Source organism: Suricata suricatta, chromosome 1, assembly GCF_006229205.1.
Source record: "Suricata suricatta isolate VVHF042 chromosome 1, meerkat_22Aug2017_6uvM2_HiC, whole genome shotgun sequence".
In the NCBI taxonomy this organism is placed as follows: domain Eukaryota; kingdom Metazoa; phylum Chordata; class Mammalia; order Carnivora; family Herpestidae; genus Suricata; species Suricata suricatta.
This window is the reverse complement of record NC_043700.1, coordinates 151,708,995-151,732,662: the sequence shown is the minus strand read 5'-3', so window position 1 is coordinate 151,732,662 and position 23,668 is coordinate 151,708,995. Positions and strand designations below refer to the sequence as shown.

Below are 23,668 nucleotides of genomic sequence, written 5' to 3'. Positions count from 1 at the left end.
CCAGCAATAGCATTGCTGGGGATTTACCCAAGAGAGACAGAAATGCTGATGCATAGGAGCACATGTACCCCAATGTTCATAGCAGCAATGTCAACAATAGCCAAAACATGGAAGGAGCCTAAATGTCCATCACCTGACGAATGGATCAAGAAGATGTGGTATATATTCACGATGGAGTACTACATGGCAATGAGAGGGAGTGACATATGGCCATTTGTAGGAAAGTGGATGGACCTTGAGGGAGTCATGCTTAGCGAAGTAAGCCAGGCAGAGAAGGACAGAAACCATATGTTTGCACTCATAGGTCTAGCAGGAAAACAGGAGAGACCTAATGGAGAACCAGGGGGAGCGAAGGAGGGAGAGAGAATTGGGGAGAGAGAAGGATGCAAAACTTGAGAGACTATTGAATGCTGAAAATGAACTGAGTTGAAGGGGAAGGGGGAGGGGGAAAAGAGGTGGTGGTGATGGTGGAGGGCACTTAAGGGGAAGAGTACTGGGTGTTATATGAAAAACAATTTGACAATAAAATATTATGAAAAAAAAGATATAAGTCAGGCAGAGGAGGACAAATACCATATGTTTTCACTTATAAGTGGAACAGGAGAAACTTAACAGAAGACCATGAAGGAGGGGAAGGGGGAAAAATAGTTTGGGAGAAGGAGGGAGATACTCTTGAATACTGAGAATAAACTGAGGGCTGATGGCAGTAGGGAAGAGGGGAAGGGGGTTGATGGGCATGGAGGAGGGCACTTGTTGGGATGAGCACTGGGTGTTATATGGAAACCAACCTGACAATCAACTAAAAAAGAAAAAAAAAAGAGTACACGTCTTTATGAGCATTGAGTAATATATGGAACTGCTGAATCATTATATTCTACACATGAAACTAATATAACACCATATGTTAACTACACAGGAATTTGAATCTCAAAAAATAATAAAATAAAATAATAGTGTCTCTTAGCAGTATATAGTTGTGTGTTGCTTTTTAAATCTATTCTGGCAATCTCTGCTTTTTATTTGAAGTATTTAGTCCATTAATATTTGTTTATACTAGACTTAGAGCTACTATTTTCCTGTTTTAGTCTCATTTACTTGTTTGTTCCTCCATTCCTTTCTTGTCTTCTTTTGGTTAATTAAGTAGTTTTTAGAATATCATTGTTTGCCACTGGCTTATTAGATATATACTTTTGCATCATGATTTTAATAATTGCTTTAGAAATTATATTGGGTATCTTTAACTTATTAGTCTACCTAGATTTAATATTATAGTCCTTCACATAAAATATGGGAATTTGGGGGTGCCTGGGTGGTTCAGTTGGTCAAGCATCTGACTTTGGCTCAGGTCATGATCATGTGGTTCATGAGTCCGAGCCCTGCACTGGGCTCTGTGCTGACCGCTCAGAGCCTAGAGCCCGCTTAAGATCTGTGTCTCCCTCTCTCTCTGCCCCTCTCCTGGTCATGCTCTATCTTTCAAAAATAAATAAACATTAAAAAAGTTTAATTAAAAAAATATGGAACCTTGCCTAGTTACATTTACTACTATCCCACCCTTTGCTTTACCACTGTTAGATATAGTAACATCTACATATATTTGAACACCCATAATACAAGGTTACAATTTCTGCCTTAAAGAATTATAATAATTTAAGGGAAATAAGAGAGAAAATATATTTAGTTATTAATATTTATCCTATTTACCATTTATGGTGCTCTTTACTCCTTCCTTTAGATCCAGTTTTCCCTCTGGTGTCATTTCCCATCAGCTTGAATAAATATCCTTTAGCATTTTTTATAGTTCAGGTCTGCTAGCAACTAATTCTCCCAGTTTTCATATTTCTGAAAATGACTATTTCCCCCCCAGTTTTTTGGATGGATAGTTTAGCTGGGTATAGAGTTTTGGTTTGACATTTTCCCCTCCAGGATTTAAAGCATTTTAAACATTCATCTCTTGCGCTGGGGACAATAAGCTGTCATGTTGTGAGGACACTCAAGCAGCCTGTGTTAGTCTGCTAGGACTTCCATAATAGAATATAAGACTGGGTGACTTAAATAGAAATTTATTTTCTCACAATTCTGGAGGATGCAAGTCCCAGATCAAGATACCAGGCAGGGTTTTTTTCTAGTGAGAAACCTGGTTTCCAAGGGGTCACCTTCTTGCTCTATTCTCACATGAACTTTCTTCTGTGCACAGAGAAAGACTGAGACACACACACACACACACACACACACACACACAGAGAGAGAGAGAGAGAGAGAGAGAGAGAGAGAGAGAGAGAGAGAGAGAGAATGTTCTTGTGTCACTTACTCATAAGGACACCAGTCCTTTCAGAATGTCATAAGGACACCAATCCATACCCTTATGACTTCATTTAACCTTAATTACCTTCTTAAACATTCTATTTCCAATTATAGTCACATTTGGGGTTAGGGTCTCAACAGATGAATTTTGGGGAGACAATTCATACCATAGAAAAGCCCTATTGAAAAGTCCAAGTGGTGGGGAAATTGAGGCCTCCTGCAGAGTCACGTGAGGGAGCCATGTTGGAGGCAGATCCTGCAGCCCCGCTGATGTCTCAGCTGTCCTCATTTACTCTGACTTGGAGCCAGAGCCGCCTTGCTAAGCCACTCACAAATTTCTGACGCCCAGAATCTATGAGATAATAAATATTTATTGTTTTAAGCTGCTAAATTCAGGGCTATTTAACTACATTGAAACAGATAACAAATATACCTATTCATTCAGGGGGCTTTTATTTTTTTTTTAAATTTCTAGAAATCTTTTAAAAAATAATCAGAAATGTAAAAAAATACTCCAGTCCTAGGGGTGCCTGGGTGGCTCAGTTGGCTGAGTTTCTGACTCTTGATTTCAGCTCAGGTTATGGGATCAAGCCCCATGTTGTGCTCTATGCTGTGTGGAGCCTGCTTAAGATGCTCTCCCTCTATCCCTCTCCCACATTTGTACATGCTCTCTCTCTATATAAAATATTTTTTAAATTCCTGTTCTGATGTTCACCACAACAGTATTCATAATAGCAAAATTGAAAAACAACTTTAGTATTCAGCAAAGAAATTAAAAGGTCCACTCAGCTTTTTACTTTAGCAATTATAGTTTCCATTTCTAAAAGTCCCTTTCTATTCCTTTATTTCTTTTCTTTTCATCAAAGTATTTACTTATTCATTTTTTATTTAAAATTTGAAGGCCAGTGTAGTTAACATACAGTGTTATATTAATTTCAGGTGTACAATATAATGATTCAACAGTTCTACATATTACTCAGTCCTCATCATGATACGTATCCTCCTAATCCCCATCACCTATTTCACCTATTCACTCCCTACCCACCTTCCCTTTGGTAACCATCAGTTTGTTCTCTATAGTTAAAAGTTTGTTTTTTGGTTTGTCTCTTCCTTATTTTGTTTATTTCTCTAAATTCCACATATTAGTGAAATCATATGATATTTGTCTTTCGCTTATTTCACCTAGTATTATACTCTCTTGATCCATCCATGTTGTTGTAAATGGCAAAATTTCATTTTTTATGACTTAATATTCCATTTTGTGTGTGTGTGTGTGTGTGTGTGTGTGTGTACACAAATACCACAACTTCTTTACCCATTCACTTATTAATAGACACTTGGGCTGTCTGTTCATTCTTGATAGTTTCCTATATAAACTCATCTTTGTAATCTCATTTTCTAATTCTTTGAACACTTAACAGGGAATTGTTTTTATATTTGGCAATTGCAAGCAATGCAGTCCTTAGAAATCTAAATCTGTTGTTTTTTGCCTTTGTTTAACATTCATAGTAGTCTTCTTATGTGATTATTTTGAGATCATATTTCTTTTAAAATGTGGGTATTTTCTAAGTCAAACTGAAAATTTCCTCCAAAAAAGGTTTGCTTCTGTTGTCAACCAAGAGTACTCAGGCCTTGGGGAACCCTTTCTTGCTGCCCACATGTCTTCAAATTCTTTCCATCTCTTCAACTCTTTGCTGCTCCACCATAAATCCTGCTTTTGTTGATCTGATCCTGGCAACCCCTTATCCTGGGCCCTGGGCCCTTTGATCCTTTTTCAGTTAATTTTTGTTAATAATGTGAGCTAGAAGCCCAGCTTCATTCTTTTGCATGTGAATGTCCAGTTTCCCCAACATCAGTTATTGAAAGACTATCCTTTCATTTGAATGGTTTTGGTACTGTTGTTGCAAATCATTTGACCAAAATATGAGGGTTTCTTTCTGGGCTCTCTATCCTATTCCATTGGTCTGAATGTCTGTTGTTCTGTCAATACCACATGATTTTAGTTACTGCTGCTTTGTAGTATAGTTTGAAATCAGATATTGGGTCTTCCTACTTTGTTGATCTTTTAAAAGATTGTTTTTGCTATTTTGGGTCTCCTAAAATTTCATATGAATTTTAAGATGTGTTTTTCTATTTTTACAAAAAATGTCATTGGAATTTTGGTAGGAATCATACTGAATCCATCGATTGTTTTGGGAAATATTGACATATTAACAATTTAAGTCTTCCAATCCATGAATATGGAATATTTTTTATTTATTTTTACTTATGTGTTCTTTAATTTCAGCTATGTTTTGTAGTTTTCAGTGTACAAGTCTTTTGCTTCCTTGGTTACATGTATTCCTAAGTATTTTATTCTTTTTGATGCACATTTCCAGGGCATTGCTGTCTTAATTTTCTTTTGGATTCTTCATTATAGTGTATAGAAATGTCTTCATCATAATTTTCACTATGCCCTGCAGACAATTTCAATCTAGTCTTTTATTTTTTTAAACAAATAAACATAATTGTTTTAGAACCTGGTTCTGATAATTCTGATAACAAAAGTCTCTACAGGTCTGTTTTTATTAGTTCATGTTTCTGGTGCCCTGTTTCCTTGTGTGTTGGTTACTTTTGATTGGTTTCAGTTTACTACCTTTGAGAACTTACCTGAGGGAATTCTTTGAGGCCTAAGATAAAGATATTTTCTCCACAGAGGATCTTTTTATTTCTTCCAGGCATTTATGGACACTAAGTATTTTTATGTATGTATAAATGTATGTATATGACTAATTTATATTTAATTCATAATTGAGGTTTGCTAGACCACCCAGACAACGTAACTTAGGCTGTAATCTATGTGATAGCTGTATGGGCCACAACTTCTTGGGGGATAGGTATTATTCCTTTTCTTTTTCCCCCCTGTTCTATTAAGCATCAAGACAACCTTCCCTGAATTTCCGTGAACATGATTTTATCTCTTGTTCATACTATTAGTCTTCTATCCTTTTAGTGGACCATATCCCTTTGGTTCCTTCTCACCGTGTGGATTACACCCAAGACCAAAATACGGACTGCTAATGCCTTCAGGGTAAAAGAGGTTTTGGAGTACCAGAAATTCATTTACCTGGTTTTCCAATTTCCCTTCAATTTTGGTCTCATAGTTTCTTACTATCATGTCACCTCTTTGATGCTTTTAAGGAAATATATTTTACATGTCAGCCAGTACTTTTATTTGTATGCAGCAGGAGTGTTGGTCCAAATAATCTAGCTCACCATTATCAGAAATTCCAGCAACACCTTATTAAAAAAACTCCCTCTGCACTTGACATCCCCTACCACCTTCTCTTTTCTCCTTCATAGTTCAACTTCTTGAAACAACTGTCTATCTAAACTGTAACCGCTCGCACTTCCCATTAACTCTTCAACCGGCTCCAAAGTTAGCTTTTGCTTCTAATATTTTCATCAAAAGTGCTCTAGATAATGTCACCTACAAGCTCCATGTTGTTCATTTCAATGAGTAGTCATTGTATTTGATCTCTTAAGCAGAATTGGAGAGACTCTGTCATCCCTTTCTTATTAAAATGGTCTTTCTTGGTATTCATGATACCACATTCTTTTGGTTTTATGTATGCCTTTCTGCTCTTCTTTAACTGATCTAGGAGTTCATTACAATGGGATTTAACAGTAAATGCTCTTTAATTTATTCTTCCCTTCAGTTTTAGAAAAATTATCTATGAAATTTGTCCAGTAGAAATAAGTACCACAATCTATGTGTTAAAACTATTAGGCATTTATCATACCACAAATAGTTACATTTGTCTCCCTCTTATTCCCCCACAGTAAGCTCTTTTAGAGTAAGTGGAGAACTAAACGTAAACACTGAATAACTGGCTGTCGAATAAATTGATGAATAAATGAACAGAGGTTCAATTATATTTTGGCTTATTTCTTGAAGAGCAGGTGTAAATCCAGACAAATTCACGTTTTTACAGATTGGATAAGATGTTCTTGCTAGGAATCTATTATTAACACAAAAGGACTATCCATTAAAAAGTATGTTCAAATATTCTAATAAATTATACAGTATATGCAAATAAAAATATAATATGTAAAAGACAAATTACAGTGGTTTTAATTTGGGGGAGCAGGTGGGAAGAAGCTGTTTCTGAAAGTCAGAAGGTGAGAATTTTACTCTGATAAAAGAAGAAACAAAGGCACAAGCTTAGAGCAGCCTTCTAAGGAATAAATGGAAGTCTAACAGAGCTTTTGCAATCAGGTAGGAGAAACTCCCGGGACAGCTGGTCTTTCTTAAGACAGACGCAACTCCCGGGTTTCCGTTCTGATCTTTTTTTAAAGGTAGAGAAGCAGAATACTCCAATGGAATTACACTTGGGCTAAAGTTGCTGGTCTATTTCTCAAGTGGGAAATAGTGCAGCAGTATTTCCAGGTTTCAGGTGTGAAATTCAGCCCCAAACGACTCTGAACACTTCTTCCAGAAACAAACGAAAATCTTGAGCGCTGAGAAACGGTGTTCTCCTGGGGGTCAATTCGGACTTCCCTCAAATCTTGAGACAAGAGTCGCAAACAAAACTTAGCTCTTACCCGAACAAATGTTAGAACCCACCCGCCGTGGGCCTCCCTCCCCGTTGGCGCTCACTCTAGGTCCAGCCGGGGACCGTTTTGGGTGCCCACCTGCATGGTGTTCCCCTTCGCTCTTCAGTGGCGGCGGCGTCTTCCTGACCGACACCGAGGTCAGGATGGAAGCGAGCCCGCCGCAGGCCTAGCAGTTTCCACCGCCCGGGAGGCAGAGGGAGTGGAGAACAAGGGCCTCCTACGCCGGTGCACCTGGCGCTGCTCTGTTGCCGGGCAACGTGGAGGCGTGGCCGAGGGGCTGGCTGTGAGGTTGCACCTGGGGCATCTCTCCCGAGTGGTGCCTCACTTGCTAGTTCTAATGCTCCTATTCTTCCCACCCCTCCTTCCACCGCCACCAAATCGGCACGTTGTTTCAGAGCCTCTGGCACCCCTCAGCCCGAGTCCTGTCTTCACGAGGAAATAACCAAATCCTGGGGAAAGAACCCTTCAGAGAAGCCCATAGCCTATATTTGAATGGATTTTAGGGGATCCCTAGCTCACAGACCCCAATTAGGCATAATTCTGTTGTGTGTACATTTGTGTGTATGGGTGTTGGGGGTTTAGGACCAAAGCTTTCATCAGATTCTCAAATGGTTCTCCACCCCCATCTAAAAACCCACCGCCTTAGAAGACTGGAGCTCTGGCTTTAGGTAGAAAGCCTAGACAGTTGAGTTCCTTGGTAGTTAGATAAAGGAAAGGATGTTTACTGGGAGCTGCCAGGAATGTGAGGAAAACATTTGATATTACCACCAAATAAACTTATATACATGTTCACAGAGCTACACTGATAGGATTTGCAAAAGAAGAAAAAAATGTTTTTAGTGACACAACTTGGATTCAGTATTAGACCACTCCATCTGTAGTGCCCAGTTAATATTTAATGAGAATCCTATACTCCTGGTAGCCTATATATTTTGATGTGTTTGTATAAAGCATATTAATTTGTTAAATATAAAATATTGTAAAATAGCCTACAATTTTTGTGACCATGTTTTGGTATTTTTTTCTTCTTCCTTTTTCTTTATATCTGGGAACCCTAAAAATGTAAATAACCTAAGTCTCTCTGTATTTCTGAGAGGCCTGAAGAACCGCTGCTTAAATTAATATTCAACTGCTTTTATTTTGACACTCTAAAATCCAAGCTAGTTGAGTCTAGAGGCACCCTCCTCTAATTAGCCCGCCTGCGTTGTGGTGGAGGAAGTTATCCAGGAGGAAAATGAGAAGGGAAAAACCCAGGGGAACCTGAACAGAGATAATCTCAACATCCATCTGAGGTTAATTCTGTGTCCAATAAGCACTAATTTGATGTAAAGTGTTTTCCAAGTGTGTTCATGATCCTCTACTAGTGAGACTGTTTTCTTTTGGGTAATGGATGACCCTGGCTGCTTTTCAGCTGCTGCATGGGGAAATGACTTATTTTGAGAGAAGTCGAACACTACTAGTTGGTAGCAAAAGCTAACCCCCTGATATGTTTGTATTAATCAGTTATCTGTTTTACAGTAGGTAAGTCTGAACCTGCTTATTGGACTATTTGATGGATCATGGCCAACTTCTCCATCGAGTGTAGTTTTCGTTGGTATTCGCATTCTAAGATAGCTACTGAACACTACAGTATAAGAGATGGTGACTTTGTCACTGATGAAATCCAAATAGGATAAACGAAAATAGCTCATTAAAAGTGAATTCTCTTCTGAGTGCCTTTAATAAAAATAACAAAAGAGCATGTGTATCAGTACAGTTGACCCTGAGCAACTGCACTGGGTACAGGTTGTACATGGGTCCCCCCATGTATCAAAATCCTAGCACAACTTTTGATTGTCCTCAAACTTAACTACTAATAGCCTACTGTTAACCACATGCCTTACCAAGAACATAATCGATTAACACATATTTTGTATGATATATGTATTATATGCTGTATTCTTACAATAAAGTTAACTTCAGAAAATGTTAAAAAATGTTAAGAAACGTTAAGAAAATGTTATTAACAACATAAGAGAAAATACATTTACAGTACTGTACTATATTTTTGAAAAAGTCCATGTATAAGTGGACCTTGCGGCTCAAACCCATGCTATTCAAGGGTCAGCTGTGCTGTCAAAAGCTGCAGGGATCTAAGGAACATCGTTATTTACAGCTTTATTACCTAAGAAAAAATATCTTAAGATGTTTTTAAAACTTTCAACAAATTATACGTTTTATAATCTCAACCAACTTTTATTGAGAATGTTTACAACACAGGGACTGTGAAATATGGTAAGTTTAGCAAGGATTGTTTTTGAGAAGAAAACAAATGTCAACATTTTGTATTCCCTGGTGCCGCTTCTGTGGAAAATAGTTGGTATCCTGTATAAAAATAAAAATTAAATTTAGAGTCAAGTATAAATGAGTATGTGAAGGCGGGCAGGTAATGTTAGCATATAGACATTTCTACAAATATTTCTTCATGTAAGATAAAACTGACATCAGGGCTATTTCTCAGCTTTTCTTCAGTCTGTATAGTTTTAGTTATTAACCTCTCTCTGATAGAACACTTATTCTGTATGTCTGTATTTCCCAAAACTTGACAGTATTTAACTATGTAAAAGTGGTTTCCTAAGGCTTATTGATGCCAATAAGATCTAAGAGGAAAAATATTTCAACAGCTGCACCTGTTCCTCATGTATTTATTTCCTTTTGTACATGCAATTAAACCATCCCATTTTAGGTCTAACCATTTTCTAAGTAAACATAAGTCATCAAGAAAGAGAAAGACTTCAGATAATCAGATGAAAAAACAAAGAAAAATGATTATCGAACTGTTTCTCTATTGACAAATACAGTGAAATCTTGAGTTAGTCTGTGTAGCCCCTAATCTTGAAAAAAATCCAAATAAAGCTATTTTTCTCAAATTCAGAGAGAATTTTTAGCTAAATTAAATCATGGATTCATTTCCATTTCACATTTGTGAACACTCTACCACTTGTTTTGGTGTTACAGACATTTTTTAAAATTAGTATTAAACTATTTTTTGTTCATATTTTGTAAATATCTCTACCTTCATAATATTATGAAACATACCTTCTTTTCCATTAACCCTTTGTTCTTGGTTCCTTAAAAAAATTAAAAGTATATTTGCTCAGGGGCACATGGGTGGCTCAGTCGGTTAAGCATCTGACTTCAGCTGAGGACATGATTTCACGGCTCGTGAGTTCAAGGCCAGTGGCAGGCTCTGTGCTGACAGCTCAGAGCCTGAAGCCTGCTTCAGATTCTGTGTCTCCCTCTCTCTCTCTGACCCTCCCCTGCTCATACCCTGTCTCTCTCTCTCTCTCTCTTTCTCTCTCTCATAAATAAACCTTAAAAACTTTTAAAAAATATATTTGCTCATATTTCTGATGTGAGCAAAACAGGCCTTGGCTGAAATAGGAATTAATGCCAAATATAGTCTGAAAATTTAAGTTCCTAATTTTGCCCCACGAGCACATTAAGATTTTATTCACTTTTTCAATATTTGTCTCTTTTATTTCTTCCTTATCTACTGAATTGGCTAATGCAGAAGAGCCACATAAGAGGTGACAGAGCATCCTTGTTTTGTTCCTGACATCGACTGAAATTCTTCAAAGTGTTTCACTATCAAGACTGCTACTGACTTTGAGACCATTATATAAATAATGTTAATAAAGATTCATCTCCTTCTAGAAGATGTTCTTTTAAAACATCAGAAATTGGGGGCGCCTGGGTGGCTCAGCTGGTTGAGCATCCGACTCTTTGATTTTGGCTCAGGTCATGATCCCATGATCCCAGGGTCATGGGATTGGGCTCCGATGCTGAGCGTGAAGCCTGCTTAAGATTCTCTGCGTCTCTCTTTGTCGTCTCCCCCCTGTGCATGAGCGCTCTCTCTCTAAAATTAAAAAAAAACTGGATGAAAATAAAATAAAACAGAAATTCATGTGGAATTTTGAGATGATTAAATAATTTTTCTTCTGATGGAGAAAATATTGTTATACAATTCCTGATGTTGAACCATCCTAAGTTGTTGGAAGAAAATTCACTTCTATGGAGTTATATAATTTTTAAAATATACTGCTGAGAACAGTTTACTAATATTTCTTTAACATTTGTGCATTGATATTTATAAACAGGATGGACCCAAGGTTTCTTTTTTTATACTACTTTTATAAGGTTTTGGTATTAGTATTTTCTGGCTTCATAAAAAATATTATGAGATTTTCTTCTATCTCTGAGCTGTAAAAGTTCAAAATCTGTTGGTCTAGTACTTTTGAGTGGGGAGTTTTTTGATGTTTTCAATTTTTTAAAGTGCCATTAGTATGTTCAGATTTTTTTCTTTCTTCTGAAGACAATTTTGGTAGTATCTACCTTACCAGACTATCCTCCATTTTATTCAGGTTTTCAAACTGGTAGGCACAGAGATTTGCAAAGTACTCTCTTATATGATTTCTATTTCTTCTTTATCTGTTTTAATTTCCTCACTTCCATTTGTACTTTTGTATGTTTATGGTTTCTCCTTTTTCTTCTTGATTAGAGTAGGCCAATTAGGTTAGGTTATTTTATTTTTTGCAAATAATCAGATTTTGCTTTATCAATTTTTCTATTTTACTATTTTATGATTCATTAATTTTATTTTTCATTTTATAATTTTCTTCCATTTGTTCTCCTGAGGTTCCTTGTTGTTCTCTTGTACCTTTTTATTTTATTTATTTATTTATTTATTTAAATTTTTTTTTATTGTTTTTATTTATTTGAGAGAGAGAGAGAGAGACAGCATGAACAGGGGAGGGTCAGAGAGAGAGGGAGACACAGAATCTGAAGCAGGCTCCAGGCTCTGAGCTAGAGGTCAGCACAGAGCCTGATGCGGGGCTCGAACCCACGAACTGTGAGATCATGACCTAAGCCGAAGTCGGACGCTTAACTGACTGAGCCACCCAGGCGCCCCTCTTGTACCTTTTTAAACTAAATCCTTAATTCACTCATTCTTCCTTACTTGACAGTATTTAAAGCCTTGTATTTTCTACTGTATAAGGCTTTGGCAGAGTCCCATAAGTTTTAACATGCGGCATTTTTATTGTCTCTTAATTTTCTAGATAATGTATAATTTTTGGTATTATCTTTGTTAGAAATAGTGCATTTTGATTTTTGTTTTATGAAGAAGCATTAAAATTTAATATTCTTAAGCTAACTATGTATTTAAGGATTGAGATAGTGATATGAAAAATATATTTGCAAAAATATGTTAAGCACAAAATCTGCATTTAAGATTATATAAAGTTAATAGAATATACTTTTATTTGCATGGTATAAATTTACAAACCTGCATTTGGGCTTAATTTCAAAATTCACAGCCTAACAAGCTACTAGGATTAACATATTTGTTAAATATGTAGGGCTATCCAATAGCCATGAAATGTGTACTACATCTCCAGCATTGATGTGGAAGACAGTCCCAAAGTAGAAGTCATTCTCTCCTGTCTTCCCACATTTCTTAGTTCTCTAGAAATGGTAAATCATGGCTTATATAAAAAATCCTTGAATACAGGACACTTGAAAGACAGAAATGCATTCAGGCTGTACATTCTGGCCCATTATTGTGGACATTGATCATCACAATAAGAACACAATCCTTGACATATTACTTGCACAATAAATAATGATAAGGTCGATGTCTACAAAATTAGTGAGGACTACTGTAGTACAGCCTTCATGTGGTTCAGGAGCAAATGGTCAGGAAAGAATTTTTGAGGCATCTTTTGTGCAAAAAAGGGGATTTTATTAAAGCGCAGACAGGATTCGTGAGCAGAAAAAGCTGCCCTGGAAATGTGAAGAGTGGCTGATTATTGACTTTCAATTTGGAAAGGGGTTAGGGGTAGCCTAAGTCTCTAAGGAATTTGGACCTTGAGGGGCTAGCTGTTGTTAGGAAGAGGTCATATTACTACTATCTAGTAAAAGCTTAATCATGAGACCCTTCAGATGTATGTCAGGGGCTATATGCTTGGAGGATGATTGCTAACATATGTCTTGAGCGGGTAGAGATGAAGGAATTTTCTAAAGGAATTTTTGTATGTTGAAGGAGATTTACAGCATCCTGGAAGTGAGGCTCATCTTCTCTTTTGCCCTTAACAAACTATTAACCCTGAAGCAGTTGAGTTCCTAGAGGAAGGTCACTCTGCCTGTCTCAAGGACTTGTCCGTGGGCTGTAAGTTGTAAGGAAATGTAACTTTTTTTTTTGCCTTTGTTCCCCACATCAGTCTGAGGAGCACACGACAGCAAATCAGGCCCTCAAATACCGACATTTCCCATCCTATAAAGCCCCTATAGCCCCTTCACAGTATGTACTATAATAGAATATTAATGTACACATGCAATCAAGTAATAGAAATATACTGAGCATAGTTTAATTTGCGATTATCTGAAAATGACAGAAATTTTCAAACTGGGTTGAATGGGGAAGCACATACCATTTTAAATGTAACCTTCTGACCTTCTTCCATTGCGTGGCTAGAAAATAATAAATTAGAAATAAATCAGTAAGCTAAGGAATGAAGTTAATTTTCATACAAAGCAATCTAATGATTTTGATGGATGTTATTATTTCTTCTTTTATCTAGTTTTGCTCATCCTTCCATCCATTCTGCAGTTCATTGTTATAATTAGTTTTCAAAATGCACGTCTTGCCATATAGCTCCTCTTAACCTAACAATAAAGTTGAATATCCTTAGTTAACTATTTCAGACGAGATCGGGTGCGTTCAGGGTGGTATGGCTGTAGATCTTAGTTAACTATTTCACTGGTTAATTCCTGTTGATTGTTCAAATTCAGCCCTGAAAACCTTCTCTGTACCTCCTCCACTCTCTGACCTGGGTTAAGTGCCTTTCTTTTAGAAACCACAGCCCTTTTGGCACCTGTGGGCTCAGTAGGTTAAGCACACAACTCTTGATGTTGGCTTGGGTCATGATTTCACAGCATATTGAGGGAGTTTGAGCCCTGCGCTGGTCTCTGCACTGACAGCACAGAGCCTGCTTGGGAGTCTGTCTCCCCCTTTCTCTGTCTCTCGCTCTCTCTCAAAATAAAAAAATAAATTTTTAAAAAGAAAAGAAAAGATTAAAAAGAAACCACACCCCTGAATTGAAGGTGCATTTAACATGGTAGTTTGTATTTGTTTATTTATCGGTTTCCTGTATTAAGCTGTAAACTCCTAGAGCGTAAGAATGGAATCCTATCTGCATGCTTCTAACCTTTGGGACGTGGCCCAGCACCCAGTAGAAATTCAAAAAATAGTTGCTAAATAAATGAATTTTTAAAAGTCTCTGATAATGTAGTAAGGATAAAAACAGGTTTTTTTTGGAAAGTATAACTACTTAGAAAGAAACATTTCATAGACAAATTGGACTTAAAAACACTAAATGCGATTACAAAGTTTTTCTCCTTACAGCCTCTGGTACGCTTGGTTATTTTACTTTTAAAAATATGAAAATACTCATAACTCTTCCAGTATCTCCTCAATCAAATATTTAGTAAATAGTTCTTTGGAACTTAAGAAATAGTGCATCTTTAAGACACTCATTTCCTGCACATGAAATTTTATAGAACTAAACTGTTTACTAGGTGAAATTTGGGGTATTTACAAACATGAGGAGCGGCTTAGAGAAAAGATCAGAGATACCATAATATTAAAACAATACGGTGGTGGAAGAAGGGAACCTCAGACTATACCACCTGATGTCAGATCTCTATAAACAAACTTCAACTTAGTGTACAAAAATGCACAGTCAGGGTATTTTTTAATTTTGAGTGATTTTTTAAAACATCTAGTATTTACTTACCCTGAATAAAAACTGTCTCCGAACTTGGCTTGCAATAGGACCCAGGAATTCTTCCTGGAAGAGAAAATGAGGACATTACAAATCAACTAATCGTAATTTAAATGAAAATTCTTCTTGAGGGTATAGTGAAGCTCAAAGGTATTTTCAATTATTATAGTTAACAAGGAGGGAATCAAGGGCTTGAACATATAACTCATATCAATAAGTAATCTTTGTATGTATACCTGGAGAATTTTCAACTAGCAGAATCGTCAGGATGTTATAGTTTTAAATAATTTCCTAGGGGTTTCTGGCTCAGTTGGTAGAACATGACACTCTTGATGTCAGGGTCATGAGTTTGAGCCTGATGTTGGGAACAGAGTTTACTTTAAAAAGTTTTCTTAAATAAAATAATAAAATAATTTCCTCATTGACATAACAGCTTCTAAGAAGTTTGTCAGTTGAATGTATATTCACCAGAAGTAGAATAAGAAATGACAGTTCATAATTAACTATATTTAATTTTGTTTGAATGAATTAGTTTCTTTAAAATACACACTGTATGTGCTAACACTTGAACAGGGAAAAGTATAAAATGGAATTGTATTAGAGCTAAAATATGCTGTATTTCTGTAAGGAATTGAAATTAAAACTGAGGGACAACTTTGGTAAACTATATTTATTCAATGAGACTTGAGTAGAGATTTTCCCAATATAACATATTCACAGAAATTATAATTAAAAAAAATGGGAACAAACCAATTATTCACAATGGGTATATTTTGAAGTGCTTCTTTTCTTAAAGCATTTCATTTTAAACAATGGCAAAAATATTTAACATTTAATGGTTTTCATAAAATTAATTATAGCTTTCTATTTTCAACAACTATTTATTATAAAAGTGTCAGAATGGCAATCACTATGAAATTTGTCCTCAAGACCTTTTATTCTGTAATTTAAGTATAATCACATATTTAAATTCTAAGAAACAGCTCTGTATTAATATTCTGATATTCCTTATTGATTTGGGGTACCTGGCTGGCTCAGTTGGAAGAGAATCTGACACTTGATCTTGGGGTCATGCGTTGGAGCCCTACACTGGGTGTAGAGATTATTCAAATAAATAAATAAACTTAAAAGAAAATAAAAACAAATAAATAAAATTCTGAAATCCTTGCTTTACAACAAATATATCTTAAATTCTCAATATTTTGTATCTAATTCTCATCTTGGCTATAATCGCTCCAAATTACTTAATATTTTAAAATGTACATATAGAGGGGCACCTGGGTGGCTCAGTTTGTTAAGCATCTAACTACAGGTGAGGTCATGAACTTGCAGTTCATGAGTTGGAGCCCCGTGTCAGGCTCTGTGCCGACAGCTCAGAGCCTGGAGCCTGCTTTCTGATTCTGTGGCTCCCTCTCTCTCTCTCTGCCCCTTCCCTCTTGTGCATTCTCTCGCTCTCTCTGATATACTAAATGAAGAAACTTTATTTTTAAAATGTATGGTATGGAATCTCTATATTTGTATGTTTGTATAAGAAAAGATATATCTTATATTAAACAGAAAAAAAAGGCAGGGAAAAATGCAACTTAAATAGTGCCAAAATTTAAAATCTTCAAACCTAAACATACAGGTCTTTTGAGTCTTATTATTTAGAGATAGAACTGCATATAAAAGAATTTGGGAGGTAGGGATAAAAAAGATGTGCATTTGGAAGTGAGGATGGCTAGCAAAGAACATTTAAGAAAAGTGTTTGAATACACTAAGATCTGAAAACTCATTTTCTTTAAGAACACAAAACATCTATTTTAAAATTAGGTGATGTAGGCCCAGAAAGCTGACACCGTACTGTAATTTTTTTTCTATTCATGTCTTACATTCTTTTCTTTCATCGGTTCCTATGAAACTTGGCTTATTGCAAAATACTTTTAGGAGTTATTTGCCCAACAGGATATTCTGCTAAGTCAGAATTCACATATTCAGCTAGTTTTCTGGAAACAGAGTCTCACTCAAGGTGGAGCATTCAGACAAAGTACTGAACCAGCCACAATACTGAGTTTTTAACTCCGGTAAACAATGACGCTGAAGGGATATCGTAAACTAATAATTTGTTGGTATATTTTAAGAAACTGGATCTTTAAATTGAAATCTTACACTATTCATAAGTCAAGCAAAGTCTTTAGAAAGTAAAAGTTAATTTTAAAAAGCATATATTATTTCTAGAAAGTTTGTTGACAATAGATTTAATTTTTTTTTCATACTGGAAATCCTAAAATTTTAAGAGGCAAATTCCAGTTGACAACAGACATTGTCTTCCTTAATGGAAGCTTAGTTTAAGAATGTGAGGGGCGCCTGGGTGGCTCAGTGGGTTAGGCATCGGGCTTCAGCTCAGGTCAGGATCTGGCGGTTGGTCGTGGGTTCGAGCCCCACATTGTTGGGCTCTGTGCTGCCAGCTAGCGCAGAGCCTGGAGCCTGCTTCGGATTCTGTGTTTCCCTCTCTCTCCGACCCTCCCCTGCTCGCACTGTCTCTCTCTGTCTCTCAAAAATAAATTAAAAAACATAAGAAAAATTAAGAATGTGAAGAATTTAGGAAGGAAGTAGTGACCATAAAAATAGATTTTGAGGGATTTCTTTGCCTAAGCTGTATGCATTTTTAAAAGTACTTGAAGACTTTTGGTAGGATTTTAAGAATTAAATTAACATGATACTTAAATTAAGGGAAAACCAAAAAATAAAGTAATAGAAGTATCTGGGGTACCCGGTTGGCTCAGACAAAAAAGCATTTTGATTCTTGATTGTGGGGTTGTAAGTTTGAGCCCCAAGTTGGTTAAAAATAAAGTCTGTTATTTTTATAATAATTTTTTAATGTTTATTTATTTTTGAGAGACAGAGAGAGGGAGGGAAGAAGAGAGAGAGAGAGGGACACAGGATTCAAATCAGGCTTTGCGCTGACAGCAAGAGCCCAGTGTGGGGCTCCAATTCACAAACCGTGAGATCATGGCCTGAGCTGGTCAGACACTCAGGCGCCCCCAAAATAAAATGTTAAAAAAAAATAACAGACGTATCCAAGATTAGACAATAAAAAGAACAGCATAATGAAAAAAAATTGCCTAGACCAGAAGTAAGAAATCTCTGCTGTAATCTCTAAATTTACCAGCATTGTCTTGGGAAACTTTATTCTGAGTTGTTTCCTCTTTAGTAAACTGGGGGTAACAAGAGTTGTGTAAGAGTTGCCAAAAGAATAAACTGAGGTAATATAAGACTTAAAACTGTAATGCATCACAACAATGTAAGGCATCACTTAAAAATAATACCTAGAAACTATTATCATTGAGAGAGTTAGGATTCCTTTTCAGTGACAATAAAAACGCCACAATTTCTAGTTAAAAATGTGCTAAAACTCAGTTGTATTCATCTTAAACAAAGATTCTGGATTAGGGCCGTATTTTTGTGTAATTGTGAAAAAAAGTGCCTGCGTTTTGTTTCTGATATATTTACTTCAGGGAGACTTAACTCTTCCTAACGTTTTAATACTTGGAGAGAAAGCTTACCATCCTAGCAACCGCCAACCCGCACAGGGAAGCTGGTGAATTGTCCTCCATCTTTTCTCCAATTTCCTACCTAGTGACTGGGCACTTGCTGTGTCCCTCCTTCACCCAAGAATAGGTCTCCTCCCACAGACGGTCACGGCCCTTGGCAGGGAATCGAACCCCAGCTTTCCTCATTGGCCCCCAGCTGGAACCCAAAGGGACATGATATGGGGAGAGGGAACAGTTCCTGAGTGAAAGCTTCGGCCAGCGGATGCTCTTCCCGTGGGCGGGCTGGGTGTTGCTGGGCTTCGCCCGGAAAGGAGGACCTTACAAACCACCAGAGCCTGGAATACGGCCCCGCAAAGAGCGGCAAGGCGCGCGCGCGGTCCGCGTTACGTACGTCCAGTCTGAATCTCTTCGTTCTTCTCTCATGCAGGTGAGGAACAAGCTGCAGTAACGGATGCACGACAGACGACTGAGAGACACGAACACACACACATGATGAGCACAAAAGCTTCTCGGCATTGGCATAAAGACGGTTTCCTACTTGTTTGGTTTTGCTTTTAGTTTTACCCACTGTACTTGTTCCAGACCAAAAAAAGAATGAGAATGATGTTATGTAATATCGCCCTTGGAGAGCACTTCAAAGAACTTGGAGAACAAGCCCAGAGACTGAATAAAATGTGGTGGCCCTATGCTGCGATCCTTGTCATGACGTTGGAGAAACACTGTTCTTAGGGCATCAGCTCCACCACCAGCTGCCGGCAAGGAGATCATCCCCCTGCAACTCTCAGAGGCAAAAAGCTGTCTGCTTCCAGGCTTCACGCAAAACGATTTGGACAGAGGAAACCTGCCCTGTGAGAATCAGTTTTCCACTATAAAAATGTTTATCTGGAAGATTCTCCTGTACACATACCTAGTCATCTCCTTTACAAAATATATATTTTGTTTAAAACTGAACATATGGAACAAGACAACAGAGGACACAGAAGGTGACAAATATGTCATTGATAGTGAAAAATGTGACTAAGATACATTTTCTCAAAATGTAAAGATGCCAAGTGGAAGAAAATGAAAGTACATCAGAGACATGTAGTTACCTGAAACAGTTTCATTTTAAAGGCATGGCTGGAATTGAACCTTCTCACAAATATTAAATTTATTTTTCAAATGGATTACATTAAACCCTCTATAATGGTTTCTTGTTAATCAATTCAATCTGTATTTGGTTTAAAGCAAGTATTACCTAACTTCCAAGTCCTCATACATAAGAATATTCAATATGATATTTAAAACTGAGTTTATAGTACAGTTAACCTTTCCACAGCTCCTCATTCCCTAAATTGGTCCACGGCATAAAAGGATTATTATAGTCAAATAATTATTATTAAGCACTCTAGACTCAAACACCACAATAGCATTTTTAAAATCCATTCATATAAAAAGAAAAACTACTACTAAAACCACACAACTTAGAAGTAAACTGAATTCCAGTTACTGGTATCTGGCTAATCTTAGTAAATTCTCACATTAAAAGCCTAATTACAAATAAGGAGATCTGAGGACTAGAAGTGGATATTTCTAGTTATATTTTAATGACATTTTTGGCAAACATCTTTTAAAATAATTCTTAAAATGACTGAATAAATCTGTTTTATCCTCGCACTAATTGAAACCTAAAGCAATATGTTTTACTTAATCATTTGCACAGTTTTTTGGCCTCTAAAATGTAAATTTCATGATAGGAGGGATTTCTTCTCTAATTTTCTATTTTATTCACTGCTATATTTCTAGTACCTAGAATTGTGCTTGCCACACAATAGATACTCAGTAAATAATTATTGAATGAATGAGTGAATTTAATGTACATGTAGTTATTAAGATATAAAATAAATTAATGTGTAACAAATATTAAATTCCATTTGTTTATCCAGGTATAAACTTTTAAAGGAAAAACATGAATTTTGATTTAGCTCTATTAGATAAACTGTAAAAACAGATTCATAAAAAAGACTAGTGATTACTAATATGAAGTAATCCTACAACTTACCACAACATTTGAATTGCCCAACTTCCGTGTCTTCGAATAATGAAATAAGAACTGTTAAAAAAAGTAGATTTACTATCAGTGGTTTCTGATTTCTTTTATTTTTTAGTGTATGTATTTATGGAAATCACCTTACCCTTTTGGTATTATCTTTTTCATCTGTTTTCTGTTGAGAAAAGAGAAAAATAAATACCATTCTATTATATGTAACATTATAAAGTTATATATAAAATACTATGGTATGATATTATATTATCCTATACGATATTATAATATACTATAATACATGTAAATAAAATTTATAACATTATAAAATTACATAACATAATTTTAAAAAATATGTGACACATGTTACATATAAAATATAAGGCTGAAATTGGTTAAAGCATATACTGCTTTAAAAATAAATGGGAAATTAGATATTGTTTACAAATAAAGGTGTGAACAAAGTTCTCTGCTGCAGCATTATACATAAAAGTAAAAAACTGGAAACAGTCTAATAGTTCACAATGGTGAAACAGGAAATTATGATATGATCAATCACATGATAGAATACGCAGAGAAAAAACTGTAAGGAATCATATCAAAATACAATACTTATAGTTATTATTAATAAATAATAAGATTATGAGTTATTTTCGGTTTTTTCCATAAACTTTTCTATATTCCTCTCTCCCTCCAAAAATCTATTTTTCAAGAATGAGTCACATTCCTTTGTGTTGTTCTTTTTTGTTCTCATTTGCTTTTAATACGAAAAGAAACTTATGGATAAACACCATTGTCATTTCTTTTATCCTAATCAGGAAAAAAGTCAATGATGTGTTTTGGAAAATAACCCACTAAAAACACCAAAAAAATATATACAGGAAACATTTATGCTTTCAAAATATCAAGATTTCTTTGAATTATTGTATGTGAAAGGCATATAAGTCAGAATGTACCAATCAATGATCATCGTTAAACTAGGATTGCTAATGAAAAATGTAATTCTAAACCTGCCTCTCTTATCCTTGTAGTTTTAAAATAAATTCATCTATAAGATGCAGAATATAATCTGAAATATGGTACAATTATGCTATTTTTCAAGTTCCCAGCTATCCTCATTCTCATTTCAGGCCAAAAAGTTCTCCTAGATGAATCAAATAATTTTAATAAGAAATCAAGACCTTACAGCAAGATTGTAATTTTCAAACTGACATTGACTATATATATATATATAACTCTTAATGTCTTTCTCTCTAGCAAAGTACAATGCCCTGACCTCTAAACTGAGATACATCTGTTCTCCAATTCTAGCCTGAGAAAAGGAGCTAAAATGACCCCAAATTTCTCTCATCAGAACTAGAACACATCTTATGAGGGGACAAGTGATTGTCCAATTAGGTAACTGTAAACTCCATTAATGTGACACTAAATACTCCGACACCTGAGAAACTCAAGTATTTGTTTCTTATCCAAAATCACCTCATGATCTTCTAGCTCTTCATGCAATGCTTCCTAAATTGGGTATATTTTCTTCCAGAAGGAATTTCAAGGTATCAATGAGCAATTTGTTTTCCTACAAATGAAACACTATTTCAACCTTACCTGGGGCTTTGATAGAGTCCTCCTAATTGTGATGCAAAGCTCCTCCAGTGCATTGGATGCCTAATGAAAATGAGAAGATATATAGGCCAACCTTGTGCTTTAACAATATTTGCATAGAAGATAATAACTGTTGAATGTTAGGAGTACAAGGATACTCCAAACAGAACCCTTCATGTGTCCCATTAAAACTCTGTAGGAATCCCTTGGTTTCTCTCATGACAGAATCTTGGCTCCTAAAAGTAAAACCTAAAACCTTCCTTCCAGCCGGGGGAAAATGTGATGCACTGTATGTATGCACTGATTACGGCTTCCACGGTGGTCCAGACATAGTCCATACTTGCTAAGAGTCCATGAAATTCTATGACTGAGAGAAACTAGAACAGTGCCAAAAGAGGGATTATTCCTCCCAGCTTGTAGCGAAGTCTAAATCTACATGCCAAAGCCGTGAGCCTCACTGAATATTACTCATTAGTGGCTAATTTGAAAATCCTGCAAGTGCTCGCAAACAATGGGAGTTGGAGGGAAAGAAGCCGCACATGGTGCACCTCATCAGAGTTACCACCCTTCCAGGCTGCTGACTGCACACCCCAGGATCAGGTTTTTCAAAGCATCTGAGCACAGAAGTAGGGCAGGGCTCCCTGTGGTTAGGAGCTGGCTGGGTGTGGTGAGGACTAACACAAATGGACAAGCAGGGGCGAAACCTGCTTTGCATAGAATTTAGCACACTAGGACCATGAACAATTGATTACTTAAGAAACGCATATTAGAAGTAACAAGGAGCTGTAACAGTGCTGGGGGGAATAATATAATTCATAGTTAAAAACACAGGGCTGTGGAGTTGAGCAGCCGGCCACTCTAAGGCAGCACAAGTTCCCTTTCTACTTGTTAGCTGTGTCACCTTGGGCTGGTTACCTAACCTCTCTACACTTCAATTTCTTCAGCTATAAATCAAGGATGACAACATCACTGCAGAGAATTTTTGGGAGGATTAAATGTAGGCAGAGCTCTTAGCACAGTGCCAGGTACACAGCAATTAGTTAACAATAATAGCGTTAAAGAATGTGTGGCCTGTAAAGCTGGATTTACAACTGAAGTTACTCTTACTTTTAGGAGATATGTCAGAAAGGCTTATTTGGGGCCACTCATATTCTCACCCTTTGAACAACAGTGTGTGTTTAATGTGGTGGGCTGTAGTTAGAAATACAGATGGAGTCATGGATCAGTTTTTCTGAACATCCTCCCCAGCACATCAGAGGCCTGCTTTGTTCATTTCTATTTGCTTGCCTGCCATGCAGATTGTTGGGATATTTACTAATTGTATGAAATGGTTCCTATGCCTTTAGTGCGTCACTAAATTATAAAACACTTTCATACACTTGATTCACATTCTGTCCTTAAAACACAGCTGTGTGTTACATAAGACAGGAATCGTTCTTCTCCTGTGTACGGGAAGTGGGATTCTAAGAGACTATCACTTCCTTGATACCACACATGGCTAATGGTTGGTTGAGGGTGGCCTGGGAGCTAGGTCATCAGACCCACAGACCGTGTTTCACTGGCAATGACCTGTCATTGGGGAGTTGGATAAGAGAGAGAGTAGGAACACTGGTACACTCTTTGCCATTTTTTTTCCCTTCAGGGTTGGGTACATACGTCATCCCATAAAAATATGGAAACAAAGTCCTGAAACTTCCTTTTACAGCCCATTTAGAAATGTTGTAAAATAAAAAATAATAAAAGTGTATATCTAGTGATGTCATGTGTCTCATAACATGCAGAAGAATAAATTT

At 36.4% G+C, this 23,668-nt stretch overlaps 2 protein-coding genes across 4 annotated transcripts in view; both read right to left on the bottom strand.

Annotated features, from left to right (window-relative positions):
* PDCL2 (phosducin like 2) overlaps positions 1-7,132 on the bottom strand; it is a 35,851-nt gene extending 28,719 nt beyond the window's left edge. Inside the window, exons 1-2 of one of the 3 annotated variants that reach the window (XM_029931888.1) lie at positions 6,976-7,132; positions 2,469-2,653 (exon numbers count right to left, since the gene is read on the bottom strand). In XM_029931888.1, the coding sequence (XP_029787748.1) occupies positions 2,469-2,471 (3 nt within the window). In that variant the 5' untranslated portion in view covers positions 2,472-2,653; positions 6,976-7,132. The remainder of the gene's footprint in view (positions 1-2,468; positions 2,654-6,975) is intronic. The other 2 variants (XM_029931884.1, XM_029931896.1) reach the window with 2 other exon arrangements.
* A 2,040-nt stretch (positions 7,133-9,172) lies between these two features.
* The window catches only part of NMU (neuromedin U), a 169,377-nt gene continuing 154,881 nt past the window's right edge, over positions 9,173-23,668 (bottom strand). The window contains exons 6-12 of the mRNA XM_029952035.1: positions 21,879-21,938; positions 20,428-20,457; positions 20,295-20,345; positions 18,645-18,719; positions 14,733-14,786; positions 13,368-13,407; positions 9,173-9,261 (exon numbers count right to left, since the gene is read on the bottom strand). Coding sequence (XP_029807895.1) covers positions 13,372-13,407; positions 14,733-14,786; positions 18,645-18,719; positions 20,295-20,345; positions 20,428-20,457; positions 21,879-21,938 — 306 coding nt within the window. The 3' untranslated portion in view covers positions 9,173-9,261; positions 13,368-13,371. The remainder of the gene's footprint in view (positions 9,262-13,367; positions 13,408-14,732; positions 14,787-18,644; positions 18,720-20,294; positions 20,346-20,427; positions 20,458-21,878; positions 21,939-23,668) is intronic.